Source organism: Entelurus aequoreus, linkage group LG06 (genome assembly GCF_033978785.1).
Source record: "Entelurus aequoreus isolate RoL-2023_Sb linkage group LG06, RoL_Eaeq_v1.1, whole genome shotgun sequence".
NCBI classification, from domain to species: Eukaryota; Metazoa; Chordata; class Actinopteri; order Syngnathiformes; family Syngnathidae; genus Entelurus; species Entelurus aequoreus.
In genome coordinates this window covers 22,336,590-22,355,659 of record NC_084736.1, presented here as the reverse complement: position 1 = coordinate 22,355,659, position 19,070 = coordinate 22,336,590, and the positions used below count along the sequence as shown (strand labels likewise).

Here is a 19,070-nt window from a genome sequence, read left to right as displayed (position 1 = left end):
GGAGGAAGAGGGGAAGAAGAAGGAAAAGGAGGAGAAGGACAAAAAAAGGAATAGGAGGAGGAGAAGGAGAAGGAGTACAAGGACGAGAAGAAAAAGGAAGAGAAGAAGAAGGAAGACAAGGAAGAGAAGAAGGAGAAGGAGAAAAGGAGAGGAAGGAGAATAAGGAGGACAAGGAGGAGAAGAAGAAGGAAGAGAAGAAGGAGGAGAAAAAGGAGAGGAAGGAGAAAAGGAGGACAAGAAGGAGAAGGAAGAGGGGAAGGAGGAAAAAGAGGAGAAGGAATAACAGGAGAGTAAGAAGGAGAAAGATGAGGAGGAGTAGGAGAATGAAAAGAAGCAGGAGAGGAGTCGAAGGAGTAGAAAGAGAAGAAGGAGAAGGAAATCAGAGCACCTTTGTGTGTCCTGCATGGAACTAACTTAGGGTGACGTGAGTATTTGGGGTGGGTGAGTGGTGACTTACCCGCTGCAGCTCCTGGTTCTTCTCCTCCAGTTGTGCCTCCATCTGTCGCAGGCGCTCCTCAAAGTTTCCGTGACGCTCCTCGGCCTGAGTGTTAGGAGGAGAGTTAGTTGACCCGGTGTTGACATCAGGCACACATCACACGCTGCGCTTATCCCTCGCTCTCATCCTCCATCTTGCCTCGACACGCATCAACTAATTGTGGACCTTTGAGATGTTTGGCAGGAGAACAAATGTCTTTACATTCTGGCAGCAGTCAAAAGCTTGCACACATGAGCGAAGGAGCACCTGCTGAGCGTGCGAGTGGCGAACGTTCTTGACTGGGCAGGTTGTCTCCGAAACGTGAACGTGGTTCGAGTTCATTCATTCTGTCCCTCAGCGTCACGCACCTTGTTGAGGGCCGCCACCCTCTGAGCCAGCTGAGCTTCCACCTCCGGGAGCGTCTCTGCTCTCTGCAAGGTCTGCTGCAACTTCTGCTTGGAATCATCCAGGCGCTCCTGCAGCTGACGGTTCTTCTCCTCGCTCTGCAGAGGAACATCGGCATGTAGCATGTAGCATGTCGCGCTAGCAGGAATGTGGCCAGACATGCTAGACTTTGGTCCACCTGTCTGTAGAGAGACTCCTTGCTGGCCAGCTCGTTCTCCAGCTTGTCTTTGATGTCGTGGAGAGATGTCGCCTCCCGCTGGGCGCTCAGGTACCTGCAGGCGGCACCACAACATCAGACGGGCCAGGAGAGAGGAGCAACAACAACCACATGCCTGCGCTCCAGTGTGGTGATCCTCTCCTCCATGTCCTCTCTTTGACACAGCGCCTGCACAGGAAGGAGACGGAATGATGCGGCAGGAGGAAAAAAGAGGAAGAATAAAGAGGAAGAGGAAAGAAGAAGAGGAGGAAGAGGAAAACAATTAACGAAGAGGAAGGAGAGGAGGAAAGGGGAAAGGAGGAGGAAGGTGAAAGAGAAAGAGGAAGGAGGATCAGGAAAGATGGAAGAGGAAGAAAAAGAAAGGGAAGAAAAAGAAAGGGAAGAAAAAGAAGAGAATGAAAAGGAAGAGTGGGGAAAAGAGAAGGAAGACAAGGAGGAGGAAGAAGAGGAAAAGAAAGACAAAGAGGAAGTGGAGATAGAAGGGAAGCGAAAGGGGGAGAAGAAAGAAGAGAAACAAAAGGAGAAGGAGAAGGAGAAAACGAAGACAAAAGAAGAGAAGTATAAGACCAAGGAGGAGGAGAAGGAGACGAAGCAGACAGAGGGGAAGGAAAATGAGAAGGAGAAGTAGAAGGAGAAGACAAAGAGGAAAGAGCAAAAGAGAAGTAGAAAGAGGAGAAAAAAGAAGGAGAAGGATAAGGTGAAGGTAAACAAGAAGGAGAAGAGGGCAAATGAGAAGGAGGAGAAGGAGAAAGAGAAGGAGAAAAAGAATGAAAAAGAGGAAGATAATGAGAAAGAAGGAGATGAAGAAAAAGAGGATGAGGAGGAAAAAAGAAGAAGGTGAAGGAGAAGGAGGAAGAGCAGGAGAAAAAGAATGAGAAGGATAAGGAAAATGAAGAGAAGGAGAAAGAGAAGGAGACGGAAAAAGAGAAAAATAAAGACAAAACAGGGAGAAGGAGAAAGCGAAGAAGAAAGAGAAGGAGAAGTAGAAAGAGAAGGAGGAGAAAGAGAAGGAAAAGGTCAAGGTGAAGAAGGACAAGGAGAAATAGAATGAGAAGAACGAGAAAGAGGAAGAGAATGAGAAAGGAGAGGGAGGATACAGAGAAGGAGAAAGAGGAGGAAGAGAAAGAGGAGGAGAAAAAGAAGGAGAAGGTGAAGGAGGAAGAGGAGAAAGAATAGAAGAAGGAAGAGAAGGAAACGGAGGAGAAAGGAGGAAAAAGAAAAAAGATAGAGAGGGATAAAGAGAAGAACAAAAAGAAAGAGAAAGAAAAGATGAAAGAAAACGAGAAAGAGGAGAAGGAGAAAGATGGAAAAAAAAGGATAAAAAGGAGATGGAGAAAGAAAAACAAAAAGGAAAAAGAAGAGAAGAGAAGGAGAAAGAAGGAAGGCAAGAAGAAGAAAAAGAAGAAGAAGAAGAATTAAGAGTTAAGAAAATAGTTGTTTTATATCCATTACATGGTTGTGTGGAATAAAAATCATGATAATGGCTGCTCAGTGACAAACATGTGTCACCTGACCTGCGTCTGAATGGTAGTCATGTGTACCACTTACAGGAAGTAGGACATTTATCCGACCCCCTCTCAACTCCTTCATGTGTCACCTGACCTGCGTATGATTGGTTGTCTTGTGTACGACGTAAAGGAAGTCGGACATTTTGCTGACCGCCTCACCTTCTTTATGTGTCACCTGACGCATTTACAGGAAGTAGGACATTTATCCTACCCCCTCTCACCTCCTTCATGTGTCACCTGACCTGCGTCTGATTGGTTGTCATGTGTACCACTTACAGGAAGTAGGACATTTATCCTACCCCCTCTCACCTCCTTCATGTGTCACCTGACCTGCGTCTGATTGGTTGTCATGTGTACCACTTACAGGAAGTAGGACATTTATCCTACCCCCTCTCACCTCCTTCATGTGTCACCTGACCTGCGTCTGATTGGTTGTCATGTGTACCACTTACAGGAAGTAGGACATTTATCCTACCCCCTCTCACCTCCTTCATGTGTCACCTGACCTGCGTCTGATTGGTTGTCATGTGTACAACTTACAGGAAGTAGGACATTTATCCTACCCCCTCTCACCTCCTTCATGTGTCACCTGACCTGCGTCTGATTGGTTGTCATGTGTACAACTTACAGGAAGTCGGACATTTTGCTGACCCCCTCTCACCTCCTTCACATCCCGTTGGAGCTTCTGGTTGGCCTCCTCCGACCGGGCCAGCTCCCTCCTGGCGGACGTCAGCTGCTCCTCAATCTCTCCCACCTGGCAGGAAGTGAGAGAGCGTGGGACACGTCAGCTCTGTGGTCATGGAGTCGTGACCCCTGAACCCCCCTCTGGCACCTGTCTGCACATGAGGGCCAGTCTCTCCTTTAGCTGACCCAGCTCCGATCTCTGGCGCTCAATCTCGCCCTCCCTCTGTCGCTCAATCTCGCCATCATCCAAGATGGAGGACGGGCCGTTGGGCAGGCGCTGTGGAGAACGTTTATGGAGTGAATGAGGAACTTTGATGTTGGAACGTGCAGCGGAAACCACCTCCTTGTCCAGTCCTTGCTGTCGCCGCTTGATTTGCTCTCGCAGCGACACAACCTACAACACCAAGAGTGGCGTCATGAGTGGGGGGGGGACTACTTGTCCAACGTGCACAAACGGACTTCCTGCGAGGACGACTGCAGCTCATCCTCCAGTGTGGCTACGCGCTCCAGCGCCACGCGCAGTCGCTCTCGGACCTTCTCGTCCAGAGCCTTGTGGTGCTCAAAGAGGGACTTGAGGGCCTTCAGGACCTCCACCTCGCTGGAGACCCCCTGCCTCTTCACCACCGTCATCCTCAGGCTGCGCTCGTGACGGGACACCAGCCACTCCAGGTGTTCCAGCAGCAGCTGAAGAGCGCCAACAGGTAAGTCGGTAACAAAAAAATATTGAGTATAATTACACGTGGGTTTCGGAAATGTGCTGACTCGGGTGTTGTTGCGCTCCGCCTTCAGCTCGGCGATCTCCTCCTCTCGCTCCAACAGTTGCTCCCTGCACTGGTTCAGCTCTTTGGTCAGCACGGCAAATTCCTGCAGGGCCACAAGAGGGCGCTGTTACGGACTCAATGGCTTCATCAAGCAAACGCTTTTATACAGAACGCATTACCCAGAATGCCTTTAGAGCAGGAATGTGCTATTTTCTTCTGGGCACATTTTAGAAGACAGTGTGGTCCACCAGTCAAAAAGTCTGCCCACTTTTTTTATTATTATAATTTTAAAATAATCATACACATTTTAAGTGTGCAGACTTGTTTTAATGATTAGTATTTGGAAAAAAAGTGCAGAATTATTTAATGATTATTGTTTGAAATAAAAGTCTGAACACTTTTATTACTTAAAAAAAATGTTTGAGCACTTAAAAAAAAAAAAAAATCATTAATATAAAAAAAAACAATATTACAAATGATTTTTATTGGGGGAAAAAAAGTGTGCAGAATTTGTAAATAATTATTGTTTAAAAAAAGTGTGCACACTTTTTTTTAACTTAATATTTTTAAAAAATGTCTGCACAATTTGTTTAAATTATTATTATCAAAAAAAAGTCTGTACACTTTTTAAAATAAATGTTCATTACCATTACAAAGTAATAATACAAATTTAAAAAGTGTGCCTACTTTTTTTTAAATGTACACACTTTTTTAAATTGTTATTGAACATAAAGTCTGCACACTTTTAAAAACATTTTTAAGTCTGCACATTTTTTTAAAAACGATTTCATTTATTTTAAAAAACAATAATATACTTTTTTTTAAAGTGTGCAGACTTTTTAAAATGACTACTAGTTGAAAATAAGTGTGCACACTTTTTTTAAAGTGTTATTTAAGAAAAAGTCCGCAACCTTTTTTTTTTTAAATTAATATTATTTTTAAAAACTCTGCACATTTAAAACAAAACAAAAATTCATTAATATTAAAAAATAATAATAAAAAAGTGTGCAGACATTTTTTAAATGATTATGAGTTGGAAAAAAATATGCGTGCAGACTTTTTTCAATTATTATTATTTGGAAAAAAGGGTACACACTGTTTAACAATGTTGTTTAACAATGTTATTTAACAAAGAACGTCTGCACACTTTTTTTTTTTTTTTTATTAAAAAGTGCACTCTTTTTTGTTTTTTTAAAGCAAGTGTGCAGACTTTAATTACTTAAAAGACATGTATGTACACTTTTTTCAAACAATAATAAAACAAGTGCAGACTTTTTTTAAATAATAAAAAAGTTTGCAGACTTACAAAATAAAATGTAAATAAAAGTCTGGACACTTTTCTTTAAATAAAAAAAAAAAAAAAGACTTTTAGACAATGATGTGCAGACTTTTTACAAAAAATAATAATAAAGATGTGCGTTAACATTTTTTCTGATTATTCGAAAATATTATCATTTATCATACATTATTTTACAATAATTTTTCCTAAGTTTGCACCTTTTTATTTAAGTTAAATCATTATTTAAGAAAAAAGTATGTCCACTTTTTGTATTTTCTTTTTTAAAGTCTGCACACTTGTTACTACCACATTATTACTAAAATTATTTTAAAAAGAAAAAAAAAGAGTGCAAACTTTTTGACTTGTGGACCACAATTCTAAAATGTGTCCAGAAGCAAATAGATGCGTTATTTAAGTTTATAGCAATATAATAACAGAACAGTTCCAAAAAACGAATAGAATTTTACAGATTTTTTATGAGTCAGGCACCCAGAATGTACGTGAATAAAAGATTTCCAATTGTAGCTTTGGATGACTTGACATGTTTGCAACCCAACACAAACACAGCAAATGTGCAAAACTATCAGAGGTGGGCAGCGTAGCCAAAAAATGTACTGAAGTGAAAGTATTACAGCAATATGACTTAAGCAAATGTTAAAGAAAACAGTCATCCAAATAATTACTTGAGTAAGTATTCAGTTAAGAAACTACTCAAGTACTGAGTAACTTTTTATTTTTTAGTCTCTATTTTTATAGCACTTACACTACAACCATAGTTGGTGATAAAATATAATTTTCCCGCACATCTTTGTCATAAAAAGTTTGTTTTTTGCGAGCCTCACTGTGTTTTGTGTCTGCTGTGACCTGGATTACCGAAATGACAAGTTTATGTTCACCACTGGAAAGTACGGAGCCTTTACAATCACAAATTATTTGGATTGTGCAAATAGTGCGAGACTCACAGTAGTTTAAAAACACGTATAATAAAAGATAATACACAATAAATTACGAAATTCTACTTAAGTAGTTTGACCTGGCTTGACTCTTCCAACATCATGGTCACAAAGTCAAACATTATGTTTATGTCGCAACTGAAATTATTTTTTTTATTGCGCAACAACCCAGAGAGTGTTTGTGTGCGTTTGCCCGGAGGTTACCGGAGAACCGCCATGACAGACGTGAGGCCGACACCCCGACTGACTGGCAGCAGTTGACAAATGTGCAATTCATGTAATTGCTGTAACGATGCAGCAATACAGTATCCATGGCAACGCATCAACAAAGAGAGGCGGTACACATCACTCTGATTGCTGTAGTGTGTGTGTAGCATCCATACTTTAGACGCACAAAACAACTGCTTTTCATTGCATTAAAGCAGGGCTGACCAAAGTGCGGCCCCGGAGGCTGTTTGCCACCCGCAGCTCAATTTTAACAGCCTGCGGCACATTCTAAAAGAGACATAAAAGTGGAATAAAAGAGCAAACAGGTGAAATGTAACGAGAAAAAGTTGCATTGTTGACTCGAATAACACAAAGCTGCCATGCAGGCTGTTTTTTTCTTTAAAACTGTCATTAATCCCCCCAAAAAATAATGAATCAAAATCAATATTATTATTAATTTTTGACTGATTCAAGGCTCAAATGACTTTACATCAAATAGTCCAGTCTGAAATTTTTTGGAGGGTAAATATTCCATATTTTGTGTGTTTATGCCATAAAAAACGTTTTTGGACAAAAGGGCATAAAACAAACACAACATTTTCATTACTTTTTGCGAGATCTCGCGAAAGGTTTTTTCCTAAGTCAGTGAACCGGAAGCAAAACAGACACAGCGGTGGTGAACCGTAAGGGAAACAGACAAAGCGATGAAGGAGCCTATCCATCATCCGTGGGAGAAGTTTTTTGATTTCTATTTTAGTATTGGCCTAACATATAAAGACATCAAATCGTATTATGGTCCCACAACAGAGCACAGATGATGGGTAGGCTCCCGTATGCTCCCGCTCCTCCATCGCTGTGTCTGTTTCACTTCCGGTTCACCATCGCTGTGCCTCTTTTACTTCCGGTGCACTGACATAGGAAAAAAAACCTTTTGCGAGATCTGGCAAAAAGTATTGCGAGATCTGGCAAAAAGTATTGCCAAATCTGGCAAAAAGTATTGTCAGATCTGGCAAAAAGTATTGCCAGATCTCGCAAAACATCCATGTCCCTTTAGGGCAGGGGTCTCAAACTCAATTTACCTGGGGGCCACTGGATGCAGAAACTGGGTGAGGCTGGGCCCCAAGAAAAGATTTCTTAAAAAAATCTAACATGCACTTTTTGATGAATTCACCTTCTTTGAATGGCTATCCCGCCCTAGCAACATACTTGCCAACCCTCCCGATTTTTCCGGGAGACTCCCCAATTTCAGTGTTCCTCCCGACAATCTCCCGGGGCAATCATTCCCCCAAATTTGTCCCGATTCTCACGCGGACAGTAATATTAAGGGCGTGACGTGATAGCACTGTCTTTAACGTCCTCTACAACCTGTCGTCGCGTCCGCTTTTACACCATACAAACAGCGTGCCGGCCCAGTCACATGTTGTATGAGGCTTCTGCAGACACACGTAAGTGACTGCAAGACATACTTGATCAACAGCCACACAGGTCACACTGAGGGTGGCCGTATAAACAAGTTTAACACTGTTACAAATATGCGCCACACTGTGAACCCACACCAAACAAGAATGACAAACACATTTCGGGAGAACATCCGCACCGTAAGACAACATAAACACAACAGAACAAATACCCAGAACACCTTGCAGCCCTAACTCTTCCGGGCTGCAATATACACCCCCGCTAGCACCACCCCCCCCCCCCCCAACCCCGCCCACCTCAACCAATGCACACCCCCAAGAATTTTAGTGGGATTAAAAAAAAACACAAAAAAACTGCCATTGCTCAAAAAATAATAATGAATCAAAATCAATGTTATGAAATATTGATCTATTTAAGGTTACAATTACTTCACATCAAATATTACACTTCGAATTATTGGGAAAATATTGTATATTTTGTGTTTTGCCATATAAAAAACAAGTTTTTCTTTGACAAAAAGGTTATAAGACAAACAAACAAAAACAAAAACAAAAACAAAAAAAATTAAAACTTATAATCGATGAGATCTAAAGTTGATCTAGAAATGTAAGTGTTAAAAGTTTAAAAAAATAAAAAAAATAAAAAAATGTTTTTTTTTAGCTGTCATTGCTCAAAAAATAATAATAAAATAAAATAAATGTTATCAATTATTGACCTATATAAAGCTACACTTGCTTCACATCAAATATTCCACTTAGAATTTTCTTTAGGGAAGTCACAGCATATTTTGTGTGTTTGCCATAAAAAACAAGGTTGTCTTTGACAAAAAGGTTATAAAACTTTTTTTTTTTTTTTGCTTTCTATAGAGAGATAGTGCTAAAGTTGATCTGGAGATTTAAGAATTGAATAATTTTAAAAAATGACATATGCCCTATTCGTAACATTTTTATTACGGAGACCCTTGAGGGCAGTCCTCGAGGTTAAAAAAAATCGATATATCGTATTGGTTTTGAAATGAAAAATATCAAAATGGCCTGCGCATGCTTTCATTTTTCAGTGTGCGGCCCTCTGTGTAAAAAGTTTGGACACCCCTGCATTAAAGTGTGTAGAAAAACAGCAGCTAATTAACCATTAAAAGCTGCTGTCTGTTTAGGAGAAAGACAGCGCCACCTGCTGCACCATCTAAATAGTGCACTGACTGGGCTGAGGACGCTTGTTTGACAAGATGGCCGAGTGTACAGATGGCGTGTTCTGGGCCCCAAAAGGATTCTGGGAGACTTTTTGGGAGCAGTTCAAGCAAAAGGATGGTGTGAAGTTTGTCACACTTTTTAGAATCTTCTCTCTCCAGCAAAACACAACACGTGCTCCGTTTTTTATTCACCGCTCTGCTCCTTCTATCTTGGTAACACGCAGACAAACTCGGTGAACTCGTCTCTCGTGGAATCCATCATGGCCGCCATGTTTGCCACCGCATGTCTCCCGGCGCACTCAAAAGACCACAATCTGCCGCCAACATTTCTCAGCCACACAAGGCCATCGCCTGTAGGTGGCAGCACCTGACAGATAACTTCCTCCTTAGACATTGCTACTTTTCTGCAATCTATCCAAGGGGAGACTGAGGGCAGCAAGAAAAAAATAAAAAATAAATAATATTAATAAATACAAAAAATTTTAAAACATTAATAAAAAAGAAAATACATTTTGAGGGATTGAGGGCAGCGAGAGAATAATAATACATTAATAATAATAATAATAAATAAATGGTTGAGATAGGCTCCAGCGCCTCCCCGCAAACCCGAAGAGGATAAGCGGTAGAAAATGGATGGAAATACAAAAAATACAAATACATTAATAAAAAAATTAAAAAATTTTTTTTTAAAAAAGTAACTAATAAAAAAAGTGTTTCAATCAGCGTATTTATGCACTTTTAAATGCTGAGTGTGCAAATATGGATCCCTTAATCATCGCCGTCTTGGCTACATCATGGAAGTGGAGGGGCTAACTTGAGTGGTTGCAATTCACCATTAAAAAAAAGAGAGGAAGAAAAAGCACTTAAATATTGCGATTGTCATTTCCTGTAAGAGTAATCATTTAGGGACAGCACTTCACTGTCAGTATGCAGTTTACTTAGTGTACTTGTTGAAGTGCACTGACAGACGTGCATCAATTTAAAAACATCTAAATATTATAGTCATATCTAATATATAGAAGACTAGTTGGGATGTCTCAATCACATTTTTTGGCCTCAGAAACCACTTGATACTTAGACGATAGATCATAGAAGTCATTTTTATTTTATTTTACAAAGCTTATCTTAATGAAAGTAGAATTTGCTAGTCGTAGCTGTAATGTATTAAATGCTACATACTATTTTCTAACAAAATAAAATGTCTTGTACAAAATAAGTAAAGAAAAACAAAATGGCTCCTTTTTAAATTATTCGGGTTTTGTCCTCAAAGCCTTCCTCTATCGGAGACTTACTCGTTTTGTAAAAACAAGAACAAAAAAAATATCAATCTAATCACTTCAGTATCGTTTATATTTACTGATACCATACTAGGTATCGATAGTATCGACATCTGTGTCGTCTTGCTTGGTGTGTGTGTAGCATGCTGAGACATCCTTTTTCCTCTAGTCCTCTAGTGATAATAGTACTTAGAATAAATTTAGTTTATTTTACGCCGTGGTGGTGAGGATTAGTATCTTTGAAGCGGCTTCGCACTGTTGCAGCTTGCTATTAAAATTGGAGCCGGTGTTCTGGCAAGACATGCACCACATCGCTATAGACTAGTATTAACAAGTTAAGCTAATGTTAGCATGTGTCTCCGTTTTTTTAAGGTTTGTATCCTAAAACATTTACATTTGTCACGAGTTTGTTAGTGTTTCCCTTTGTTTGGTGATTTAATTCCTCTTATTTTGTAGTTTTCGCTTCCTGTTTTATCGTTTCCTGCAGCAGCTTCACACCAGCCTTCGAGCGCTAGTCCGCGCACTTGTTTTCTGTTTGTAATCGGGACTATTTAAGTTTTTATGGACAGATGTCTATCCGTTGTGGACACTTTGTATGCGCCACATTTTTGTAAGTTTTTGCTGTCGTCCAGCATTCTGTTTGTTTTGCATAGCCTTCCCTTTGCTAGCGGCACTCATCTTTTGTTTATTAGAGCCTACATTAAAAACCTTTTTACCACCACATTGCCTTCTCGGCTTGGGAAAACGCCAAATTATCGCCGTCATGTGAGACACGCTTCACAAAATTTGCTCAACCAATGAGCAGCCAGGAGTGGCTTACGTCAGAAATACTGGAAATAGTAGCTGGTAGTCCATGCTGCAATCGCGAGTAAAGCCGCTAACTATATAACTACAAAGGTTGTGCTAATCTTTGATTTATTTGTTTTGATAATTTAATAAAACGTGAACGTAATGTGGGTCAAGTAAAGACACGTCATGGGTGGGACTTTGGACTGAGTCTAGACTGACAACATGTTCATATTTACAGCAAGGGTGTCCAAACTTTTTCCACTGAAGAGCCGCACACTGAAAAGTTAAAGCATGCGGGGGCCATTTTTATATTTTTCATTTTCAAAACCAATACAATGTATATAATTTTTTATATTTGTTTAGCCTTTAGGGCTCCTCTCAAGTTTGGTCCCGTGGAGCCAGAATGGACTCAGTCAAAAATGTCTTAAAAATAAGTCATATATTAATAATCCTTATTATTATTTAGTGTTAAATTTCAAGATCAACTTCAGGTCTATCTGTCGCTATAAAGTAATGTTTTTGTTTTGTTTTAATGCCCTTGTTGTCAAAGAAAACCCTGTTTTTTACTAGTGGTACACAAAAAAAAATCACTTGATTAAATATTCAAACAATGTGTTACTGTTCAAACTGTGTGTAATGTTACAGTGGCCAAAATATTAAATATACTTGTTAGATAAAACCATTACCTTGTTTTTAATGAATATTTAGGCCTACTACGCTATTGTATTTTAATGTTGGTCACTATGGTGGTACTTTTCCGATGTGGTACTTGGTGAAAAAAAGTTTGAGAACCACTGCTTTAGTTTAACTTCAGATCTATCCGAAATGTTTTATGCCATTTTTGTCAAAGAAAACTTTGTTTCTTATATAGCAATCACAAAATATGCAATATATTTCCCTGAAATATTTTAAAGTGGAATATTAAATGTGAAGTAGTTGGAACTGTAAAAAAGTCATTAAATCATAACATTGATTTTGATTCATTACTATTTTTTGAGCGATGACTTGTGTTAAAAATAAGTCCCTCTTTTTTTTTTTTTTTTTACTTTCAACACTTAAGTCTCTAGATCAACTTCAGATCTATCCATTGATTATAAGTTTTTTGGGGGGTTTTTTCAGTTTTTTTATCTGTTTGTTTTATGCCTTTTTTGTCAAATAAAACCTGTATTATATGGCAAACACACAAAATATGCAACAATTTCCCCCCAAACATTTCAAAGTGGAATATTTGATGTGAAGTACTTGGAACCTTGAATAGGTCAATAATTAATAACATTGAATTTGATTCATTATCATTTTTGAGCGATGACAATAAAAACAAAAAATCCCACTAAAACCCTCAGCGATTTAAAAGGGTCCCACTCATAAAAGTGTTAAAAATAAATCATGCTTTTAATTTTTTTAACTTTCCAACACTTTGATCTCTAGATCAAGTTCACATCTAGCCGTCGAATATAACTTTTTTTATTTATTATCATGCCCTTTTTGTCAAAGACCACTTTTATTGTATGGCAAAAACATAAAATATGCAATATTTTCTCCCAAAATATTTTAAAGTGGAATATTTGATGTTAAGGTATTATGGCCTTAAATAGGCCAATCATTCATAACATTGATTTTGATTTATAATATTTTTTTGAGCCATGACAGTTTCTAAGTTAAAAATATTTTAAGTTTTGTTTTTACAGTTTTTTTATTTGTTTGTTTTATGCCCTTTTTGTCAAAAAAAACAACCTTGTATTTTATGGGAAACACAAAATATGCAATATTTTCTCTCAAAACATTTCAAAGTGGAATATTTGATGTGAAGTGATTGGAGCCTTGAATAGGTCAATAATTCATAAGAACATATATTTTAATCCATTATTATTTTTGACCAAGGACAGATTAAAAAAAACAAAAAACATTTTGGGATCAAAAAGGGCCCCAAATTATGGGTGTTAAAAATAAGGAGTTGTTTTTCTTTTTCTTTTTCTACTTTGAACACTTAAGTCTCTAGATCAACTTCAGATGCATCCATAAGTTTTGTTTTGTTTTTTCTTTTTTGTTTGTTTTATGCTGTTTTTGTCAAATACAACTTTTATCATATGGCAAACACAAGATATGCAATATTTTCCCCCAAAATATTTCAATGTGGAATATTTGATGTAAAGTAACTGGAGCCTTGAATAGGTCAATAATTCATAACAACATTGATTTTAATTCATTATTATTTTTGAGCAATGAGTTTTTGAAAAAAAAAAAAAAGACAAAAATTCTTGGAGATCACTCATAAAAGTATCAAATATAAGTCATACTTCTTTTGTCCTTTTAAAACTTAAGTCTCTCGATTTATCTATCTATCGATTATAAGTTTGTTTTTTAATCTTTGCAGTTTTTTATTTGTTTGTTTTATGCCCTTTTGTTAAATAAAACTTGTATTATATGGCAAACACACAAAATATGCAATATTTTCCCCAAAAATATTTCAAAGTGGAATATTTGATGTGAAGTAGTTGGAACCTTAAAAAGGCCTTAATTCATAACAACATTGATTATTTTTGAGCAATAACAGATTCCATCCATCAATTTTCTACCGCGGGGTCATGGTGGGGTGCTGGAGCCTATCTCAGCTGCATTCGGGCGGAAGGCGGCGTACACCTTGGACAAGTCGCCAGCTCATCGACAGATAAAAAAATTAAAAAACACTCAAAGGTTTTTTTGTTTGTTTTAAGCCCTTTTTGTTAAATAAAACTTTAACTATACGGCAAACACACAAAATATGCAATATTTTCCCCAAAAATATTTCAAAGCAGAATATATGATCTGAAGTAATCGTAGCCTTCGATAGGTCAATAATTCATAACAACATTGATTTTGATTCATTATTATTTTTGAGCAGACAGTTTTTGAAAAAAAAAACACAAATTATTGGAGATCCAAAAGGGCCCCATTCATAAAAGTATCAAAAATAAGTCATACTTTTTTTTTGTACTTTTAAACTTAAGTCTCTCGATTAACTTCAGATCCATCCATCAATTATAAGTTTTTTCTTAAATTTTTTCAGTTTTCTATATTTGTTTGTTTTATGCCCTTTTTGACGAATAAAACTTGTATTACACGGCAAACACACAAGATATGCAATATTTTCCCAAAAAATATTTCAAAGTGGAATATTTGATGTGAAGTAGTTGTAACCTTAAAAAGGCCTTAATTTATAACAACATTTATTTTAATTCATTATTTTTGAGCAATGACAGATTAAAAACATACAAACATTTTTGGGCATCCAAAAGGGCCCCAAATCTTAAAATTGTCAAAAATAAGTCATTGGGGTTTTTTTAAACTTTCAACACTTAAGTTTCTAGATCAGGGGTGTCAAACGTACGGCCCGAGGGCCGCATCAGGCCCTCGAACAGGTTTTACCCGGCCCACGGGATGAGTTTGCCAAGTATAAAAATTAACCTGAAATTTTTGAATGAAATAAACTGCTGTTCTAAATGTGTCCACTGGATGTCGCAATAGCAATCATTTGTATCTTTGTAGATGATGCTACATATGTAAAAAATAAATCACATGATGCTAGTACATCTGTCGAGGAAAATGATCAAACTACATAAATAACATACTGTCATTTGATTTTGATATAAAAAAATGTATCATGATTGATTGAAAATTAACACCAATGAGTTGAATGATGAACATTATCACATAATTTATTCAGAAAATATAAACAACGACAAATAAAGATAAAATACAATTAACCGCAACATATAAGTGTAAAAAAACCAAAACAACAACATTATGATTTGTACATTTCCAGAATGTGCTTGTTCTATTTTTAAACAAAGACAACAATCTGAAGTTGTCTTTATTTTTAAGTTATCGTGCCGGGCTTTTACCAGTCCGGCCCACTTGGGAGTAGATTTTTCTCCATGTGGCCCTCGATCTAAAATGAGTTTGACACCCCTGCTCTAGATCAACTTCAGATCTATCCATCAATTATAGGTTTTTAGCTATTTTTGTTTGTTTTAAGCCCTTTTTGTCAAATAAAACATTTACTATAGGGCAAAATTATGCAATATTTTCCCCCAAAATATTTCAAAGGAGAATATATGATGTGAAGTAATTGTAGCCTTCAATAGGTCAATAATTCATAACAATGTTCATTTTGATTTATTATTATTTTTTGAGCAATGACAGTTTTAAAGGCCTATTGAAACCCACTACTACCGACCACGCAGTCTGATAGTTTATATATCAATGATGAAATCTTAACATTGCAACACATGCCAATACGGCCGGGTTAACTTATAAAGTGCAATTTTAAATTTCCCGGGAAATATCCGGCTGAAAACGTCTCGGTATGATGACGTTTGCGCGTGACGTCACGGAGTGTGCGGAAGTATTGGGACACCATTTTGTCCCAATACAAACAGCTCTGTTTTCATCGCAAAATTCCAGAGTACTCTGGACATCTGTATTGGTGAATCTGTTGCAATTTGTTTAATGAACAATGAAGACAGCAAAGAAGAAAGCTGTAGGTGGGATCGGTGTATTAGCGGCTGGCTACAGCAACACAACCAGGAGGACTTTGAGTTGGATAGCAGACGCGCTACCGTGAGTACGCAGCTTTCTTCCAAACATTTGATCGCTTGCCCGTCCGTGCGTGCCGCTATGTGCATGTCATGTACGTAACTTTGGGGAAATATATGTGCTGTATGAACTTTGCGGAAGTGAACGGTACTTTGGGCTGTGGGATTGAGTGTGTTGTGCGGGTGTTTGAGTTGTATTGGTGGGTTATATGGACGGGAGGGGGGAGGTGTTTGTTATGCGGATTAATTTGTGGCATATTAAATATAAGCCTGGTTGTGTTGTGGCTAATAGAGTATATATATGTCTTGTGTTTATTTACTGTTTTAGTCATTCCCAGCTGAATATCAGGTCCCACCCGCCTCTCACAGCATCTTCCCTATCTGAATCGCTTCCACTGGCCTCTAATCCTTCACTTTTACTTTCCTCATCCACAAATCTTTCATCCTCGCTCAAATTAATGGGGTAATTGTCGCTTTCTTGGTCCGAATCGCTCACGGTGCTGGCGTCCATGATTGAAAACAATGTGCAGATGTGAGGAGCTCTTCAACCTGTGACGTCACGCTACTTCCGGTACAAGCAAGGCTCTTTTTATCAGCGACCAAAAGTTGCGAACTTTATCGTCGATGTTCTCTACTAAATCCTTTCAGCAAAAATATGGCAATATCGCGAAATGATCAAGTATGACACATAGAATGGATCTGCTATCCCCGTTTGAATAAGAAAATCTCATTTCAGTAGGCCTTTAAGGAAACATACAACCTGCATGGCAGCTTTGTGTTTTTCGAATAAACATTACAATTTTTTATTGTTACATTCCTCCCATTTGCTCTTTTATGTCTTTGTTTTTTTTTTAATAGTATTTTTAGAATGTGCTGCGGGTCGTCCCTGTGCCGCACTTTGGACACCCCTGGTGGCGACCCAAGTCATGTGACAGGTTAAGTTTCACAGTTAATTATGCTACTACTTTTTACACCGGAAATGTGCCTCGTTAAGCTTTTCTGGTGGCCACAGTTTGACCCCGGAACAGACGTCTCCTACTTCCTGTCTGCTGTCCTACCTGTGGGAGCGCGATGGACAGCTGCCTCTGGAGCGACTCCTTCTCGTGTCCCAGCTCCCGCAGGCGGAGGTGCGCCGTCCCCAGACTGTCCTGGGTCTCTCTCAGGCTCTCCAGCAGTCTCTCCCTCTCCGTCAGCATGTTGACCATCAGGGACTCCAGGTTTCCCGTGCTGCCCCCTTCGTCGCTTCCGCCTCCGCGGGTGTCCCTGCTGCCGTAGCCCCCGACGGCTGTGCCTCCTCCGCCTCCCGCCGGCGAGGACGAGCCGCCTCCTCCGCCGCCGCCGCGCCCGTCCTCCGAGATGGTGGGCATCACCTCGCACATCATCTTGGGGCCCGAGTGTGTGCGTGCGTTCTAGGGTTTGGTCCGGTCCTCGGGTGAGGCGGGGTAAGGTGTGGGGCGGGGGAGAGGAGGGGCGGTGCAGGGGTGAGAGAGGGAAAAGTGCAGGTTGGGGTGGACGACCTCTGACCCCCTGGCCCAGGCTTCACTGACACCAGAGACGAACCTGCGAGGAAGAGATGACAAACATTTCTTAAACAGACACACTGATGCTGCAGTCTGGCATCCATGGTGTGTGTGTGTGTGTGTGTGTGTGTGTGTGTGTGTGTGTGTGTGTGTGTGTGTGTGTGTGTGTTAGCAGGAAAACATTTAACAGCAGGCCTCGGGGAGGTGTCAGGACTAGGGAGGCACTCGCTTGTAAGAAAAAAAGGTGTTGTCATGGCGAATTGTAGTGAAAGATGTGTTTGTTATTGTCCTGGTGACGCCAGGGCGGGCGGGGCTTGTCTCGTGCACTCCCAGACGTGCAGGTGGGAGGTGTCAATCACCCTCTCGTCAGCACGAGGCCTAATTAAGACATTTCAACATGGTGGAAAACCATCGACGTTCGGGTTCTTATCAACACCACACATCACCCTGACACCCATAAAAACAGCTGGACGGTCTAACCGCCGATGATGATGATGAGGGTGGTGGTGGTGGGGATGATGGTGGTGATTTCCGGGGCCTGGTCGAGCGGCTCCTTACCCGAGTCATGGTCGACCGAGGATGGGAAGAAAAGGCGCATCGAGGCCGGCCTCAGTCCATTAGGGCGTCGTGGAGGCGGCGGCCGCGGGTTGTCCTGGTTCCAGCCCGGGTAGCAGGCTGCTCCATCCCCTCCCTGCGCGATGGGAGCGACGGTGCCCTGGACTATCAAGATGGACGGCCTGCGCGCGATACACTTCCGGAGGCGACTTCGCAATAAAAGGTGAAACCGAATCAACGTTGAACGTTTTTCTTTTACATAATTATCGAGTTTCACCCCCCAAAAAAGCTTACGAGAAAAAATACCAACGTTACACTACTACTTGCTAATCAATCTTCACTTTATCTCACAACTATTGTGAATACAGTTCCTTAAACCTGAAATATTTTTATTCTGAAGGCTAATACCAATACTTCCGCCCTCAGCTGACGTGTGTGCACCTGACCACTTCCTGTCATCTATCTTCCCGCATCTCGTGGAAGACGCCTTAAGACGTAAATAAAAGTAGCCTACACGTTCTTTGGTGTCTTTTTTTTTTTTTTACCGCATTCAGGCACTACACTCATCACATTTTAACGCTGAAATGAATTGCTGAATTGAAAATCGACACATTTAAATTGATGGCACGTTAGAGACAATGTCGCCCTCTGGCGTGTGAAGGACAGAACTGCATGGTGCTGAAAGCAGTGACATTCTCTCAGGGAATGGGAAAAAAAGTGAAGTGTAAAAAGGTTTGGTTATAAACCAACATTTATAAAAACTGACATTTCAATTACTGTATTTAATTTCAAAACGTGTTCATCTAATTTAATATAACAATAATAATACATTTTTTTAAAAGTTTAAAACGTGTGTACGAAAGTGATTTCAGATGTTTATTAGTCACAACATTGTAATAAACTTCACTTTTTAATGCATTTCTTATACATTCTAGATTTGCTAACGTTGACGAGTCTCGCAGGCACAAAAAAAAAACAATTTCCACCTTTAGACCTCTCAGCCAATCAGAGCTCGGCGGAGGCGGGTCTTCGTCTCCATGAGAGCAGAGGATGCTGAGGAAGAGGTGACGTAATGTTCTTTTACCAAAACAACCTGAAGGTACACTTAATAGTTAATCATTACTAAAGATATAAAGACAGTACTAATATTTATTATTTCTAGGTATCTCACTTTTAAGACGTTTGGTGAAAACAGAAAAATCAAAGGATAAAAAAAAATCAATTATTTTTGTAGCTTTTTTCATGACTTACAATGTGT

The 19,070-nt window shown here is 39.4% G+C and overlaps 1 protein-coding gene across 3 annotated transcripts in view; it reads right to left on the bottom strand.

The window, feature by feature from the left end:
- ppfia3 (PTPRF interacting protein alpha 3) overlaps window positions 1-17,989 on the bottom strand; it is a 57,744-nt gene extending 39,755 nt beyond the window's left edge. For 2 of the 3 annotated variants that reach the window (XM_062050257.1, XM_062050259.1), the window contains exons 1-10: window positions 17,816-17,989; window positions 16,796-17,297; window positions 4,052-4,153; window positions 3,749-3,973; window positions 3,438-3,683; window positions 3,267-3,359; window positions 1,213-1,265; window positions 1,059-1,152; window positions 844-978; window positions 458-541 (exon numbers count right to left, since the gene is read on the bottom strand). In XM_062050257.1, coding sequence (XP_061906241.1) covers window positions 458-541; window positions 844-978; window positions 1,059-1,152; window positions 1,213-1,265; window positions 3,267-3,359; window positions 3,438-3,683; window positions 3,749-3,973; window positions 4,052-4,153; window positions 16,796-17,119 — 1,356 coding nt within the window. In that variant the 5' untranslated portion in view covers window positions 17,120-17,297; window positions 17,816-17,989. The remainder of the gene's footprint in view (window positions 1-457; window positions 542-843; window positions 979-1,058; window positions 1,153-1,212; window positions 1,266-3,266; window positions 3,360-3,437; window positions 3,684-3,748; window positions 3,974-4,051; window positions 4,154-16,795; window positions 17,298-17,815) is intronic. The other variant, XM_062050258.1, reaches the window with a different exon arrangement.
- Window positions 17,990-19,070: the final 1,081 nt, after the last annotated feature.